Source organism: Microtus oregoni, unplaced genomic scaffold (genome assembly GCF_018167655.1).
Source record: "Microtus oregoni isolate MIOR12 unplaced genomic scaffold, Mior012 000046F_ref0000063, whole genome shotgun sequence".
NCBI lineage: Eukaryota > Metazoa > Chordata > Mammalia > Rodentia > Cricetidae > Microtus > Microtus oregoni.
Window position 1 is genome coordinate 14,975,126 of NW_024543220.1, and position 15,942 is coordinate 14,991,067.

Consider the following 15,942-nt stretch of genomic DNA (forward strand, 5'->3'; position numbering starts at 1 on the left):
CTTCTCCAGGGTGAACCTTCAAGCCACACCTCTGCTATGCAGGGGGGAGGGGGCATGCAAGGGACCGATAAGGAAGGAGTGCCAGGATGATGGATGGCCCAGAGGGAAGCAGTGAGTGTAAAAACAGAGTATAAAACAGTCAGGAGAGAGGCTCCGTGTACAGCCTACTGCCTTCTGTAGTGGTGGCAGGACCAAGAAGAGCAGGAGGTATTTACTGCACCCTTTACAATTGTCAGTCCCTGTAAAATACATTAGCTCTTCCGTAGGTTTAAAAAAATATATTTAAGACAGGGTCTTACTATGTAGTCCTGGCTTGCTTGGCTTGGCTGGCTCTGTAGGCCAGGCCTCAAACTGACCCTTGCCTCAATCTCCCAGGGCTGGGATCAAGAGCATGCACAGCCACACCCAGCACAAACAGCTCATTAAACAGCCTTCGCATTCTCAGCAGTCTCCAAGCCCAGCCTCCAGACAGACCCTGTTTTCCTCGTCATTTGCTGTCCTTCCACTACCACAGTGGTCACTAACTCCCATCAGATGCCATTAGCAGTCGGATTTGCCTGTCCCCTTGGCTGAGGAGCAGAGACTTGTCCTTCTCCCACAACAGAGGGACGGATGCTGGTACCCGGCAGAAGCTATGGCAGCAGCAGCCGTGCTGGTGAGCTCAGGACTGAAAAGTGATGCTTCCCCCAGCCCTCTCTCCCCATCTGGTGGTCCTTACATCACACTTAGGAAGCAGCACTTCTCCTCAACAGCTCAGGAGGAAACACCTTTCCAATGTTGTGTTTTAAGATTTCAGGGAAATCAGACCCACGTCACTGAGCAATGTGATCTTGAGGAAACGTTTAACCTCTCTGAATTATATGGATCCCAGTACTTGGCAAGCAGCCGACACACAACCAAAACAGCTAACCTGTATTCTCCATCCTTAGCTCTACTTGCCCACAGTCCCCCACCCCAACTCCCAGGTTAGCCGACTTGAGAAGCTTAGGCCTCCTTGGGAAGTCCCGAACCTTCTGTGGCTCCCTCATCTTCCCCAGACAGCTCACACAGTAAATATCACGGTCTCCAACTCACCGATGTGTTTCCCATACATGTGGTAGAAAAAAGAGACACAGTAGAACTTGGCGCTGGCGTTGTACAGGGGACTCACCAACCTGGCACGATCCCCCAGCTCCCGGGGCCTGGATGTCTCGATGAACATGTAATAGCCTGCAGTGGAAGTGGGGGGGTGTACTAGCAACCTCTCCCCAGCCACCCCGCCTCTTACAGCTGATTTCCTCCCTGCTTGGTCTTCAGAGCTACCGCAAGTTGCTGAAGTCCATCCCCACCGAGGCTCTTCGCCCAACCTTGCAGGACTCTGCTCAGAGCTCAGCAGTGTCCAGCTCTGCGGACAGTTTCTTCCTTTCTGACCTTCAACCAGGCTACAGCTCTGTCTCCCTCAGAGGGTCCCCGAGGATTGTATGTGTCTCCTTCCATTCTTGGGGGTCCATAGGCCTAGACTCCCTCCAGAGACCATGCTCTATTCCATACAACAGGCCACGTCCTCACCTTCAGGGGTGCCGCTGATGTCAGTAGGGGGACCGGTATTGGGAGAGCGCTTGGGGTTCTGGGTAAGAGCATTCTGCCGCGTCCAGTCAAAGTTGTCTGTCAGGTCCTGAGTGTAACCACAGATCTTCTCATCCTCAAAGTGGCAGGTGTTGTCTGCATAGGGATGGGACAAAGAGACTCAGCCTTAGCCCCTGTCTATCCTGCCCTCCCCTTAACATCCCTAAGCCACCTTTAAATGATCTAAGTAATGGGTCCAGGGCTTCAGGGCCAGAGAGATCAGGCAGTGGGGTCCAGGACAAATTTATTCAGGAACAGGACTTTCTGCCACAGTCTTCCAGTTTAAGATTGCCCTCCAGAATAATGATTCTAGACACATACAATAAAATGCGCAGGGATTTCAAAGGAAATCAATTATATTGAAACACAGTTGTCAAAATATTCTTGTAATCCGCTATATAATAACAGGCCCTCTTTATTATATAATTAGATCACAAGATCTAGCTAGGTCTAATAACTACCGTGGTTCTGTAATACTAATGACTGAAAGTGACATTTACAGATGTCTGCAACAACGGTAAGGCGACGCGGAAACACTGGGTATCCGCGGATGATAAAGTAACAGGTACTGATTATTCTGTAGGGGTTTGTTGTCTACGCTCATCATTAAGGAGCCTGTTAAATTTCTGTCAGAAGCTGAGAAAATAAAGAAATAACGATGCTCCGCTACAGATTCAGACAACCTGTGATTTCTGCACAGAGGTCCCTAGCAGGAGCTCGGCATCGCAGACTAGCCCCCTGCTCCCTGTCTTCCCCAAGTTGCTTTTTGTTTAGGGATTTTTATTGCAGGAACAGATGAAATTAGGACAGCCCGACTTTTCCATCCCTTTGGCAGTCAGTGCCCTTCACCAATGTGCAGTCTTTGAGCCCAGAGTAAACTTTGATTGAGAAGCATCTCCAGCCCCATCCTCTGCTGCTGGCTCTTCTCCATGGAAACACTGGAAGCAGCTATTTTTCTCTCTGAGTATCCTCTCCAGATCCCCATATCCCAACAGGAGAGCCTCTATGTCCCTAACAGGGGAAGTTAAGGACTGGGGTCTTACCTGATAGGTTGGGCGAGTTGATGGCTGAAAAAGCAAGCAAGGAAACCAAGTCAGAACTGAGGTGCATGGCTGTGCAAAGTGTGCCCAGGCTGGGGAGTCAAGGGAAAGGGTCTTCAGAGCCAGGACTGGGGACCAGTAGGCCTGCACAATGGGGTGACCCAAGTTCAAGTTCAAGGGCGATCTAGGAGGGGTATATTTAACAGGCCCACCCCTCCTGCTACCGCCAGAGCTGCCGCCGCCACCATCACCTACGCTCTGTGTAGTGGATGATTCGGGAAGCCATGTCACCAGCCCCGAAGGTGGTGTAGGGTGTGAGGCGGATCTCATAGCTGTGGGGCACACGAAGATCAGTCAGGATGTACTCTAGCAGCTGCCCCTTCTCCACGTGCCGCACAGGGATGGCCTTGACCATGGCATTGTGCTGGTTCAACTGTGGATACAGGAGAGTTCCTAGATGCCCAGCAGGCCATAGTCTCCCCTGGAGGGACAACCCAGACCCTGGAATGCTTCAGGGGAGCAGAAACAGGAAAAGTCTGGGACATCGGCCCTCGGCTTCCCCATCTTTGAGATGGGGCAATTTGCTGTTCCAGGCCCCCTCCCAGGGCTGTCACCATGTTAACAAGGATTATAATCCTTATATAATATATAATAGAAACAGATAAGGGACAATTAGTGTGTCCTGGGCACTATAAAGTGCTTAGGCATCCTTAGTCATCTAATACTCAAAACAACAATGCTCTGAGATGAAATAGTCACACTACCCCCACTTCACAGATAAGCAAATGAAGGTCAAAAGAGCTGTAATCTTACTAAACTCTGCTCCTGTCCCCAGGCCCTGTCCCCAAGAGTACACAGTCTTCCCCTCCCACTACTGCCGCTTGGGCAGAGCAGGACCACATAGACTGGACCAGGCAGGCGTGAGAGCAGCCAGGCATACGGGGCGTTGTCCCCGCAGAGCTCCTGCTCTCAGCCCTGGGTACCAGAGGAGATGCTCACTCTAGGAGCCATAGTGACCTTGTCCTGCACTCAGCTGTGCCCAGGGACAGTACGGAGGACACAGTGTGCTCAGAGGCTCCCAGCTCTGGCTGCTACATCCACACTCTTCCTCTGCTTCAGAGAAGTTGCCTAGACAGGAGGGCTGTGTCCAGGAACCCCTCCCATCTGTTTCCAGGATCCGCCATGATAACCGCACCCCACTGGCCATGCCTCACGCCCCTGGCGCACCTGGCGGATGCTGAGTCTGTAGTTGAGCACGGGGTCCACAGCGTCTGGCTCCCTCTGCGTCCACTGTAGCACGTAGGAGTAGTTCTTGGACAGCTTGTGGCTGCGGGTGGGGTTGGGGGTGTCGAAGTAAAACTCCGGGCTGTAGGCTTTGGCTGAGAGGGCAGGGAGGGGGCACGGGGCCGTGGAGGATGGAGGTGGGAGAGAGATGGGAAGAGGAGCCGTGGGAAGGGGGTGGTCAGAGGTGGGGGCGACAAAGAGAAAGGGGTGTCGTGAGGAGAGTTGGCGTTGGGAGGAGAGGGGATGGGGAGGATGCAGGTGAGGTGGGAACGGAAGGGTGATTGTAAATTCCAAGAGGGGTTAGTTGTTGGTGAGAATAGCAAGGAAGGGCCAAGGAAGAAACAGAAAGATTGGTAAAGACGAGGGTCAGGCATATAGCGAGGGAAGAAAGAAGAAATGGTGGGTGGAGGTCAAAAGGTCGGGAGACAGGGAAAATGGGGGAACAGGGAAAGGGAAGGAGGTGGGAAATGTCACAGGGGCCTCTGGCTGGCAAAGCTGAGTGTGTGGGGAGGGGCCTGGGAAGCAGCCAGTGACCTGCATCTCTAGCCCTGCTATGGAGAGGATTAAGTGGTTCAAGAATTAAAGGGGCCACCCAGTGCCTTGGAGGGGCTATTGAGAAATCTGGGGGTGCCAACCAATAGGGAAACAGGTCTCCCAGGCTCACTGCCACCAGATCTGGCAGGAAAGTGGCTCTCAAAATGGAGAGGAGAATGAGAGGCCACTGGTCACCCTGGCAGCCTGTCTATTACCCTAGGCTCTCTCCGCAATCCCCACCATGCTGTCCCCCCATCCTGGCCCATCAGCAGCCCTGTGGGCTCATGGGGGAGAGGCCTAATGCAAAGGAGAGGCTGAGAAGGATGTCTGAGCACCCACAGCCTGTACCTCTAGGGTGGCAACTGGGGGGGGGGGGGAGGGAGGGGAAGGAGGGCTGGGGAGGATTGTGTTGGGCCAGCCAAACCTCACCCCGACATTCCCCAGCTTTTTAGGGGCATCTTCTACCCTTCAAGCTACAAGCGGGATAACCAATGGTTTCCCCCATCCGCAGCCTCTGAGGTCAAGCAAGGACCATGGGGCCAAGAACCTTAGAGGAAGAGCTAGAGGCTGAGATGGGACCGGGCCCGAGTCTTGAGTGTGAGCGGGGTCGGAGGGACAGAAGCACTGGGATGGATGAGGCTGAAGGGGTCTAAATCTACCATGGTCGTTTGAGAGACTGGCTTGAAAGGGACGTGGCTGTAGGAAGCCAAAGAAAGGGACCGAACCCTCACCAGCTGGGAACCTCCGGGAGAAAGCACAGGGATGGAAGGGCGTGATCTTGAGGGGGCGGGCCTTCGAGAAGAGGTCAAGGATTGGATCTGGGCTCCGCGGGGCGGGGTCTACACCTGGTATGGGCAGGTCTTGGAAGATGAATGCCTAAGACGGCAGAAGCAGGACTGAAAGGAAAGCCCAGCTAGGAGTGGCAGGGCCACAGGGGGTGGAGCCTGGCTCCAGGTGGGCGTGGGCGGGAAGGCGGGATGGGGCCAACCGGACGCTCACCGGAGACCTGGAAGAGGCAGGTGGCTGAGCCCACGTCGTTGGAGACGCTGCACTCGTAGCTGCCGCTGCTGTCACGGGTCAGGGCGTCCAGGCGCAGCTCGGCGTGATCGGTGGCCTCGGTGGCGGCGGGGACAACAGGTGGAGGGGGCAGCAGCTGTCCTTTGAAGCGCCACACGGCCGAGGCGATGCGTTGGGGGCTGCCACGCAGGAGCGTGCAGCGCAGGAGCACCGGCCGGCCCAGGGCCTGGCGCACGTCCTGGGAACTGGGCTCCACCTCTGGTGGGACTGGGAACCAGGGCTGCGGTCAGTAGGACCGTGGAGGAGGTGGCTTATTTGTCCCCCAGTCCCGTGACCCTGGCCTAGGAGGATCTCGGGGCCGATACACACTCGTAACTCATTCATACAACAGCCAAGCTCAGACTGCCGGCGGTTCCCTCCACCCATGCTTCCCAGACTGGGCCTCTGGTGGTGCTCATTTCATGCCCTCGACCAACACGTAACGAAAGACCGCACAGCCACGAAACTTAGAGCACTATCGCTAGACCTAGTTCAAATTCAAGGCTTGCTGTACAAACTGAGGCAAATTATAGCTTTTCTGTGCCTCGGTAGAGGAATCGTCAGAGTTTTCAGGTGTGAAGCAGTAAGTGGAGGGGTGGGGGTGGCCTAGGCTGGGTGTCTGGGGAGGGGACTCACAGTGCACTGTCAGCTGCACCTGAGCCTCCCGGGATCGTATGTTGAAGCCATTGTAGCGAGCTGTCTGGCAGCGGTAGGTGCCGCTCATGTCACGGCTCACGCGCTCCAGTCGCAGCTTCCCATCCGGAGTCTCTTCCAGGGCCAGCCCTGAGGGCAGCAGGACGACCTCTTTGTCCACGCGAGACCACAGCACTGGCGGCCGGGGCTTGCCCCGCACTTCACACTGGAGCTCGGCAGGAGAGCCCTCGCGCACGGTCACTACCGAGCGGCCCTTGGGCACACTGATGGTGGGCGGCACTGGAGGAGGGTGAGAGGGGTGAACGTAGTTAGGGATCCCTGGTCCCTAATGTGGGGCCCTGCTTTTCCCCCTTTTCCAGCCCGTGGGTGCCACGGTCCCTAAGAATGCTCGGATCACAGCTCAGTGACTGGCCTTCCCCAGTCCTCTCCACCTCAGGCATCTCTACCTCAGACTCTCCCAGCTCAGAAAGAGCCCTGAAGTCAGCCTAAGTAAGTCTACTTCCCTAACAGTCACACAGGGGTGTCCTATTTTTCTTTTTCTTCTGGCACGTGTTGGAGGGTGAGAAAGGATCTCCTTTAGTCCACCCAAGCTGGCCTTGAACTTGCTATGTAGCTGAAGTAAGCTTTGAACTTCACCCTCCTGTTTCAGACTCTCAAGCACCTTTAACCTCTTCCTTCCCAGCATTACTCCTGGCCCTTGAGCATTTCTTAGAGATTTATGTTTGTGTGTATTTATGTGTGCAAGCATGTGTATGAACACATGCACACATTGCCTAGGGAGGCCAGAAGAGGGCACTGGATCCCCGGGAACAGGAGTCACAGAGGGTTGTGAGCCACCCTAGATTTCCAAAGCACGCAGAGGCTGGGAGCCAAATTCTTGTCCTCTGCAAGTGCCCTCAGCCACTGAACCATCCCTCCAGCTTTTCTTGCCTACCGTATTAGCACACCGCCTTAACTCTACCCTCGACTTCCAACATCCTGTAGCCCTCCTTCCAAAGTAATAAGCACACTTGGTTTCAGAAGGGCGCGCAGGCCGGAGCCTTCGACATGCTAAGCCAGTGGCACCGCAGCTGAGCCACAGCCTAGCGCTGAAATCACTATTGGAGTTCTGTCGTTCACAGTCAAACCCACTCCACCCCAACACACTGCCAAACGGAGGGCTCTGAGAAGACCTCCCTGGGTCTTAACCCACATCAAACGGTTTATCATTAAATGTCAAGTATTGAACATTAAATATAATTAACTATAAAGCAATTATTCGTAAATGACTATACAAACCAGGCGAAGGGCCAGTTGTCTGGTTTATATAAGTTGTGCCCTGCCAACATCTGTACATCTGTTGGCTTCCATTTCGCAGCTTTCTCTTGGTATTTTGGAGCCAGTTTGTTCATTTCCCATCCCCCTCTAGGTTTAAATTGTTCCCAGAGGCATTTACAAGGCTTCTGTGCTCCAGGCATTGGACCCGTGAGCCCAAAGCAGAACCAGCCCTAGGCTGCTTCCCTAGGTCAGACACTTCTGAGCTCCCCCAGGATAGAGTTCCCCCTCTCAGTGGGCGCTGAGGTTAAAGCTCTATACTTAGGCGACTCTGGCCTCTCATGATCTCCAGCCTCAGCTCCCATCTGTGCCCCAGTGTCCCAGTTGTGTAACTCACTTTATGAGGAATCTGCTCACCTACCCGAGGCACAGCTTCTCCTACACTGGGCAGCCCCCCCCCCCGCAATGTTCTCTTTCTTTCTTTCTTTCTTTCTTTCTTTCTTTTTTGTTGTACCCCTTCTGGGTTTACGTCTTCACCTAGCGCTCTGCTAGTCCAAGAATCATGTGGAACACACCTCCTGCAAAAAGCCTTCTCTGGCTTCCTAGGCAGCCTAGCCTTCCTTTGCTTGTGTCCCCTTTACAGACCCCTCCTTGGCCTCCTAAGCAAGAATTTCAGCATTTTCCCTGCCCTCTCCCTTCTCCTAACGGCTCTAGCTCCCCTGCCCAGACAGCGAGTTCTGAGGAAGGGTCTGGTGGGTTCTTAGTTTGCCACAGCTTTGCACAAAAGACTCTGCAAAATCAATCTGTGGTCTTTGTAGAGTTCCCATCTACTCTGAGGTCCTGCTCGGGCCCATCTCCTTCTAGAAGCCTCCTCTGTGCTCTCCAGTCTCATTGGGTTTCATGTGTGCAGATGTCAGGGCGAGAGGGTCCGCTGAGGGTCTAATTGCCCACCAAGAGAAATTGAGGCCAGAGCTTAAGTGTCAAAGAAAGAAATACTCATAACGATCAGAGTTGGCAGTGTACTGGCTGGTCACGTGACTCACCAGCCACGCTCAGCTGGCTTCTCAGTAGAAGGTCCTAGAGCCCTCTCCCAACAACCATCCTCTGGCCTCTTGCCATCTTCTTGCAGTGCCAAGCACAGACTCCAAAGGCCCTTGGCCGGGCTCCCCTCTCCCCAGCTCCACTGCTTGCTAAGTGTCTCAAACTCAAGTTTCTAAGGCTTGCTTCTTCCTTAGTAAAATGGGAAGATAAATTGCTACCCGTGACCAGCTGGCAAGGTAACTCCATGGTAAAAGCACTTGCTGCCAAACCTGACCACCTGGGTTTGATACCTGGCACCTACACGGTAGAAGGAGAGAACCCAGCTCCAGCAAGTTGTGCTCTGGCCTCCACACGTGCCCCATGGTACATGTCTACACGTGCACATGCACATCCACACAGAATAAAGGAGTAAAACAGTGGGGGAATCCCTATCACTATAAAATAAGTCACAGAGGTGAAGGAAGAACTCACAGGCTCAAGAATCCACTCAATTTCCTATTATCAACTCACCGTATTATAATAATTATCGTAAGAATAAAGACCTGACTCTTCACCATGGCCTGTCACAGGATGCATTCTGCCCCCTCAAAATCCATATGTGGTCATCCTAATGCCAGTGTATGAAAAAAACGTGGCTATATTGTAGGCAGGCCTTTCAAGGCTGAAGCCAATGGGATCCCCCTTAATCCAGTCTAGGACACAGACATGAACAGGAAGAAGATGCCACCAGTCAGCCAGGGAGCCCAACTCTACTGACACCTTGACCTCAGACCTCCAGTCTCCATGGCTGAGAAGTCTTCAGGGTGGCCTCTCTGAGCTTGTACCATTCCACTCTCCTGGTCACCGTCCCTCTCCCACCCCCACCCCCCACCACAGTGATTCTGCATACGCTGATTCTGTGACCTCCCTGGCTCTCTTTTCCTTAGCACAATCTTTCTCCTCCCTCTGATCCCATTCAAATTACAGTTTGCAGTGATACATTTATTCATGAACTGTCTGAAATAGGTTCATCTTCCTACCGAATTCAAGAAACACAGCATCTCCTCTTCCCATCACTCTACCTCAAGACCTGCCACGGGGCCTGGCTATCACAGAGCCCCAACATGTGTGTATGGCATGAACAAATGGTATCATCCTCCTGCTAGACACCCATTTGCAAATTGCTATGTCCCTCCCACGCCCACTCCCCACCACACACACTACTTTGGTCCTCTAGGGCTTCCCCACTGTTCCCGGTGCCCCCACCTGTCTCAGAGGAGATGTTGACCTCAATGCTGAGGTCAGGCACCGGTGATCCCGGGAAGGACGCCATGCACAAGTAAGTGCCGTAGTCACTAAAGTGCAGGTCAATGAGCTCCAGGCTGCTGGTGATGGCTGGCAGCTCAGGGTCATTTCGGGTCACCAGCAGTCGCTTGGACATGCGTGCCGGCTTGCCATTTTTGAACCACTGGTAGGTGACCTTCTCCTGGGGCACCGCATCCACGTGGCAAGATAGCTTCAGGTCCTGGCCGAGTTGAATGTTCTCGCTCTCTTTGATCACATCAGGGGTGATCTGGAATGTGGCATTCTTCAAGGCTGCAGGAGATGAGGAGAGAAGAGCTGGGGCTGACCCAAGTCTGGGTATCCACGTCCCGCCGCAGCTTCTCCTCTCAAGTCGGCTGCACCCTACCCCTGCACGTGCGCATGTGCGCGCCCGCGTGCGTACCCCCCCCCCCCCCCAATCTGGAAATGGTTCCAATGGCTCAGAGGTGTTTTAATAGCTTTAAAAGAGCTCAGTGCAGAAACGTGGGGTTGGTGCTGACTCCAGGCAGTATTAATGAGCACACTCCACACATGGATCAGCGCTTACAACCTGTCCCACTGTCTCCGGAGAGAACCGGGGCTCAGCGAGTCTAACTTGTGCCCTCAAATCCTTCTTGTCCACACACTGCTTTGTTTTCATTTGTGTTTGAAACCTTGTGTAATCAAAGTTCCGATATAGAAGGAAACACGAGACTCTATCATTGTTCTATCTAGCGTGAATCCAAAGGAAATTGAAAAGCAATTAATTGCACCTCCCCATCCGTTTTGTATGGTCTGATTTTTTTACAACAAGGCTGTGTGATTTTTTTTTAATGATATAAAGCCAATATGATGCTCTTGCATGCGATTGCATGACATCATTTGGTTTAGAAAACTAAGGTCTGGATGTTTTTTAGAATGTGGGTCTTGTTTGAAGTCAGTCAAAGCCCTTCCTAGGAGAGGCGCTAACTTGATAGAACATTGGTTGGTACGGTGGCTTGGAGATCAGGGCTGGGATGGATAACACAGGCTGCAGAGCCACCCCAAGAGGTGACCACAACTGTGGATGTCCAGAAAGATCTCACCACCCCAGGTTTTCAAGATCAAGTGGGGTCAGGTGGAGACAGCTCATCTTTGATGGGGAAGAGAAAGCTATGGTCAGAGAGCTCCAATCTTGCTAATTTATTTCTCAATCTAAGTCAAATTGAAGAGAGTTGGCTTCTTGCTGAGAGGAGACCGGAAAGAGATGAACGCAGAAGCCAGTCCTGAGGCTCCGTTATGTTTGTTGGCACCTGCACTTGACTTTCAAGCCTAAAGGTCTGGGAACAAGCCTGACTCTTATTTCCCCCACTTGTTTGTTGTTTCAAAAATTACTTTAAATGTGTGTTAGCGTTTGCCTACACGTATGTGTGTGCACCATGTATGTGTACAGTGCCCATGGAGGCCAGTAAAGGGTCTTCTCCCTTGAAATTGGAATTACAGGTGGGTGTAAGCCACAGTGTGTGTGCTTGGAACTGAATTCAGGTCCCCTGCAGGAGCAGCAAGTGCTCTCAACTGCTGAGCCATTGTTCCAGTCCATGTTTTTGATTTTTGACACTGGGTCTCAGGCATCCCAGGCTAGCCTTGGACTTCCCATGTAGCCTAGGATGACCTTGACTCCTGGTCTTTCTGCTTCCAAGTCTCAAGGGCTGAGACGACATGCCTGCACCACCATGATCTGAAAGTTTGGGTCTTTTTTTTAAAAATCGCCTAACACTGCATAAGCGAAGAAGAGGAAGAGGAAGAAAAAGAAGAGAAGGAGGAGGAGGAGGGGAAGAAGAAGAAGAAGAAGAAGAAGAAGAAACAGCAGCAGCAGAGGAGGAGAAGAATATTTACACATATACACAACACCTTTAGACCCAGCACTTGGCAGGCAGAAGCAGATGGATCTCTGTGAGTTGGAGGAAAAGTCTACATAGTGAACTTCAGGCCAACCAGAGCTATATAGTGAGACAGTGTCTGAAAAAAAAAATTAATGCATATATGCTCCATAGAACTGTGTGTTATTGTCACTTAAATTTGGCCAATCCACAGTTAGAAAGAAAGCCAGGGGATTTCTCTTGGAGCCTACAGTATCCACATTTAGTTTTTTGCAGCCCCCATTTACCAGTTTAAAAGAAACGCCTTCAGTTACCAGTCCTTGTAAATTACAAATTGCAGTTTTCTGCCCCTGGTGGTAGACTGCTGAATTGCAGGGAAAGCAGACTGCCCAGACTGTGGCACCCTGCCACACCCTGGAACCCGGTCACACCCCATACTCTGTGACAAACAGATGGCTCCCTCACCCAGTTCACCTGCAGTCCCTGGAGGACAGAGACCCTGTCCACCGCACAACTTCCCACCAGCCCCTCGAGGTCACGTACATCGCACCAGCAGGTTGACGGTCTTCTTGGCTGGGTTGCCTACATTGTTGGTGGCTGTGCAGTTGTAGTAGCCAGAGTCCCGGGCCTGCACTGAAGGGATGCTGAGGGTGCCACCCTGAGCCAGAGCACCCAGGGGCAGTGGGCCAGGTCCGTGGGACCAGTGCAGCTGGGGGAGGGGATCGCCGCCTGTCAGTAGACACTGCACTGTCACATTGTCCCCAGGGTTCACCACCAGAGTCTCGTTCACAGACAGCTTCAAGGCTGGCGGTGCTAAGGGGGACAAGGAGGTTGGGTCTCAGGAGACTTCCAGGGCTAAATGAGAGGGAAATGCGGGGATAGAGAACCCTGGGGGGTGGGGGTCAGGGATGCTCAACCCAGGAATGGATGCTGGAGAGGAAGTTCTGGGCATTAGGGTGGGGAGTGGGTCTGGGTGGGTGAGAGGGGAGGCGCCTGTACCTGTGGTGTTGGTGAGCTGGAAGGTGATGGCCTTGTCTGGGATGCCACACACATTGCGCACGGACACCTGGCAGGTGTAGCTGGCGTAATCCTGGGGCCGCAGGTTCTTCAGCTTCAAGACCTTTGTCTCCCCCTGGATGGCAGTGGATCGCTGGGGTGAGGACCTGCTTGGGTCTCTTGGGGTCCCCCACATCGATTCATCTACATCCACAACACAGTCAGCAGGCAATTCCTATCCTAGCTCTCCTCTCCTCAAGCCCTACCCATATCTTCCCTGAGGAAGCCTCCACACCCCTGCCAGGGCTTCCGTGGTTTCTCTGGGGCAGAGGCAGTCCTGGGGCACACTGCCCTGGATTAGGCCTCAGTGTCCATATTCTGGACACAATATGGGACTGGCTCGCAGGCCACACAAGGGGCTGGCAGTCCCTTCTGGAAGCCCTCCCTGGCAGAATGGCTTTGTCCCCGTCTCCTGGAACTGCATGCAGGGAAGTATGGACTGAGAGAGGCCTTTCTACCCCAACCCCATTTGCATCGCTCATGGGTCCCCATCTCAGCCACCGTAGCAGGCACAGATGGTTCACTCGTTCTTTAGATGGTTATTCCTATCTGGCCATACTCTGGGGAACATGCTGTTTTGGGGACTCCCCTGTCTGGGGCTCACTCTGACCTCTGACCTCTCTGCTCTCTCACTTTTCACCCCAGGCTGTGTGAATGCTAGACCAGGTGCCTCCCACCAAGGCACTGAATTGTTAAGATCAAGTCAGTCTCCAGGAGTCCGGGCTGCCAGGCTTCAGCCCCTTACAGGGTATCCTTGTGGGGTGCAAGAGTGTGGGGCGCCAGCTGCCCATCCTGACCTGGGTGTAGAGAGGCTCGTAGATGTCAACCCCATTGTCCTGGCTGTGGGACAGGGTGTCGGAGCCCCTCTTCCAGATAAAGCGGGCGGGTGGGTTGGAGCTGACAGTGCAGCGTAGGAACACCGTCTTCTCCTGGTAGAAGTTGCCTCTGACGTCGCTCACTGTCTGGTGCACCGTCAGCACGGGCTCATCTAAGTCTGCAAGGAAACCAGCGCTACGTCAAGATGAGGTGACCCCAGAGCTGGGAGCTCAGGCTCCTGGAAGCCCTTGGGAAGAGCAAAGCCACTCTCAGAAGACACAGGATGTTGATGCCTGCCTTCAGTTCCGCAAACTGGACCAATCTGTTAGAGGTGGGGGCGGGGGGGGGGGGACTGGATCTAGTGGCTTCCAGCCGCTCCCTTTCAGCTGTTCTTCCCCAGGGACCTGTACGGGACCTAGTACTGTACCTTTCATAGGATAGAACAGGCAGCCATTGACTGGAAACAAGCTGAAAGCTGAGTTCAATCTCTCATTGACTAATTTTATAGTGTGACCTCCCTTAAGCTCCTTTTCTTTCTGGATCTCTGTGTTGTTTTGTTTTTCAAGACAGGGCTTCTCTGTGTAGCCCCGGCTGTTTTGAAACTCACTTTGTAGACCAGGCTGGCCTTGAACTCACAGAGATCCACCTGCCTCTGCCTCCCAAGTGCTGGGATTAAAGGTGTGCGCCACCACCGCCCAGCCGCCAGCAGTTTTAAAAAGATTCCCGAGGCTAGGAGGGCTGGCTCAGTGGGTAAAAGTACCTCCCACAGCCTGATGATGGAAGTTCAATCCCCAGGACCCAGGAGGTAGCGGAAAACAAACTCCTGCAAGCTGTCCTGTGACCCCTCCCCCACAACACAGATTAGCTATGACCTTAAACTTTTATCAGAGAGTCTAGTGCACACAGCCAGGGCTGTGACCTGGGTGGGGGTGGGGGAGAGTCCTCAGTTGCATAGGGTGGTGGAGAGGGAAACCCCAGACCTGCCCTTGTGTTCTCCATACAGGAGGTTTGCTGGTCCCTCGCCTTTCCCTGTCCACGTGAAAGGATTGCATCAAGTCCACGGGAGGAGGGTGACATGGGAATGAGAAAGGTTTAGGGAGATCAACTGCCCATTCCCAAAGAGAGGACTCTTGCCTCCTCCACCATGATGTCACTTTCCACCCTACCCCTTCCCCACCCCCTGAGGATTCAGGAGCTGTCCCCTGTAGGGGCACGGACTGTCAGGTCCAGGGTCTCATAGGGTCTTGACTCACACTGCACGTCCACACGGATGGACTTGATGGCCGGCACGCCCACTCCGTTCTCCGCCTTGCAGTAGTAGCGGCCGCCCTGTGTGCGGGCGATGCGCTCGATCCTCAGCGTCTCGTTGAACACCGACGTCTCCTGGAACTTGTCCGACGCGCTGCCAGCCGTCTTGGTCCACCGCACCTGGGCGGGTGGTTGCCGCACTGAGGTTAGGGTAGCGGGCTAAGGGCCCCGCACAAGAGTCCCCTGCCTCCCCCATGCTCTTGAGGGCGCAGAAGAGGAAGGATGCAGGCCCGACCCAAACAGGTGGCAGGAGGGCAAAGATGACCGACCCCCTCAGGACACCACAGGGAGAAGAATCACAGGGCAGAGGTCAAAGTCAGAACGAGGAAGCTCTAAGTTGGGAGCCTGACCAAGTTGCCTAGAGTTAACGGAGGATTGGTTGGGTAAGTGTATACTCAGCACTGGGAAGACTGTTAACCCACCCCTTAGCTTAGTGACCTCATAGGTTACTCAACCCTTGGTCTCCACTGGAAGCCAGTCTCCAAAGGTGGGCTTCACTCTCTTCTGTATGCCCAGCCCACTGTTCTAGGGAGGCTCTGGTCTGTGTGGCTGACAGACTTCAGCAGGAGAGAGACTAGGACAGCGTATGAAACTATTGCACCATGGCCTTGATCTGTTGTTCCTCTGCCAGCTCCTCTGCCCTAAGTAGCCCGATGGAGAGGAGCCGAGGAGGAGCCATGAGCTACCCTCTTCCCTTTGCGGAGAGTTCTCCAGCCTTAGTCACGCTCAGATGACTAACACCCATCCGCAGCCCTGAGAGAGACCCTGCGTCAGAATCAACTGCTGCTGGATTCCTGCCACTGGCGCTGGGAGCCAGGAAGTGTTCCAGGACCCAAGTCCCTGCATTTTGAAGTATTTGCCAGTCAACAATAACTAATATAGCATAATGCCTACTTTGTAAGTTATGAAGCTTAGGAAGTGAAGCACTTAGATGTGGTGCCGCGAATACATTATTCACTCGCCGGTTTCTGTTATTAGCAGTGCTCTCGGTTAATTCCTGATGTTCTACAGCTTTACCTTCATTTGTCTATGTGGATTTTAACTCAAAACTCGGATTTTGGTTTGGGTAGGTTTTTGTCTTGTTTATTTCTGTGTACAATGTTCACACCTCCTTTGGGGGTCAGAAGAGGGTGTTGGGCCCACTGGAACTGGAA

The 15,942-nt window shown here is 53.4% G+C and overlaps 1 protein-coding gene across 5 annotated transcripts in view; it reads right to left on the reverse strand.

Moving 5' to 3' along the window:
• Positions 1-15,942, reverse strand: part of Mdga1 (MAM domain containing glycosylphosphatidylinositol anchor 1) — a 56,279-nt gene that overhangs the window by 7,604 nt on the left and 32,733 nt on the right. For all 5 annotated transcript variants that reach the window (XM_041634819.1, XM_041634820.1, XM_041634822.1 and 2 more), the window contains exons 3-14: positions 14,734-14,908; positions 13,462-13,658; positions 12,608-12,740; positions 12,152-12,421; positions 9,714-10,043; positions 6,156-6,452; positions 5,463-5,747; positions 3,873-4,024; positions 2,901-3,078; positions 2,649-2,672; positions 1,549-1,701; positions 1,075-1,209 (exon numbers count right to left, since the gene is read on the reverse strand). In XM_041634819.1, coding sequence (XP_041490753.1) covers positions 1,075-1,209; positions 1,549-1,701; positions 2,649-2,672; positions 2,901-3,078; positions 3,873-4,024; positions 5,463-5,747; positions 6,156-6,452; positions 9,714-10,043; positions 12,152-12,421; positions 12,608-12,740; positions 13,462-13,658; positions 14,734-14,908 — 2,329 coding nt within the window. The remainder of the gene's footprint in view (positions 1-1,074; positions 1,210-1,548; positions 1,702-2,648; positions 2,673-2,900; positions 3,079-3,872; positions 4,025-5,462; positions 5,748-6,155; positions 6,453-9,713; positions 10,044-12,151; positions 12,422-12,607; positions 12,741-13,461; positions 13,659-14,733; positions 14,909-15,942) is intronic.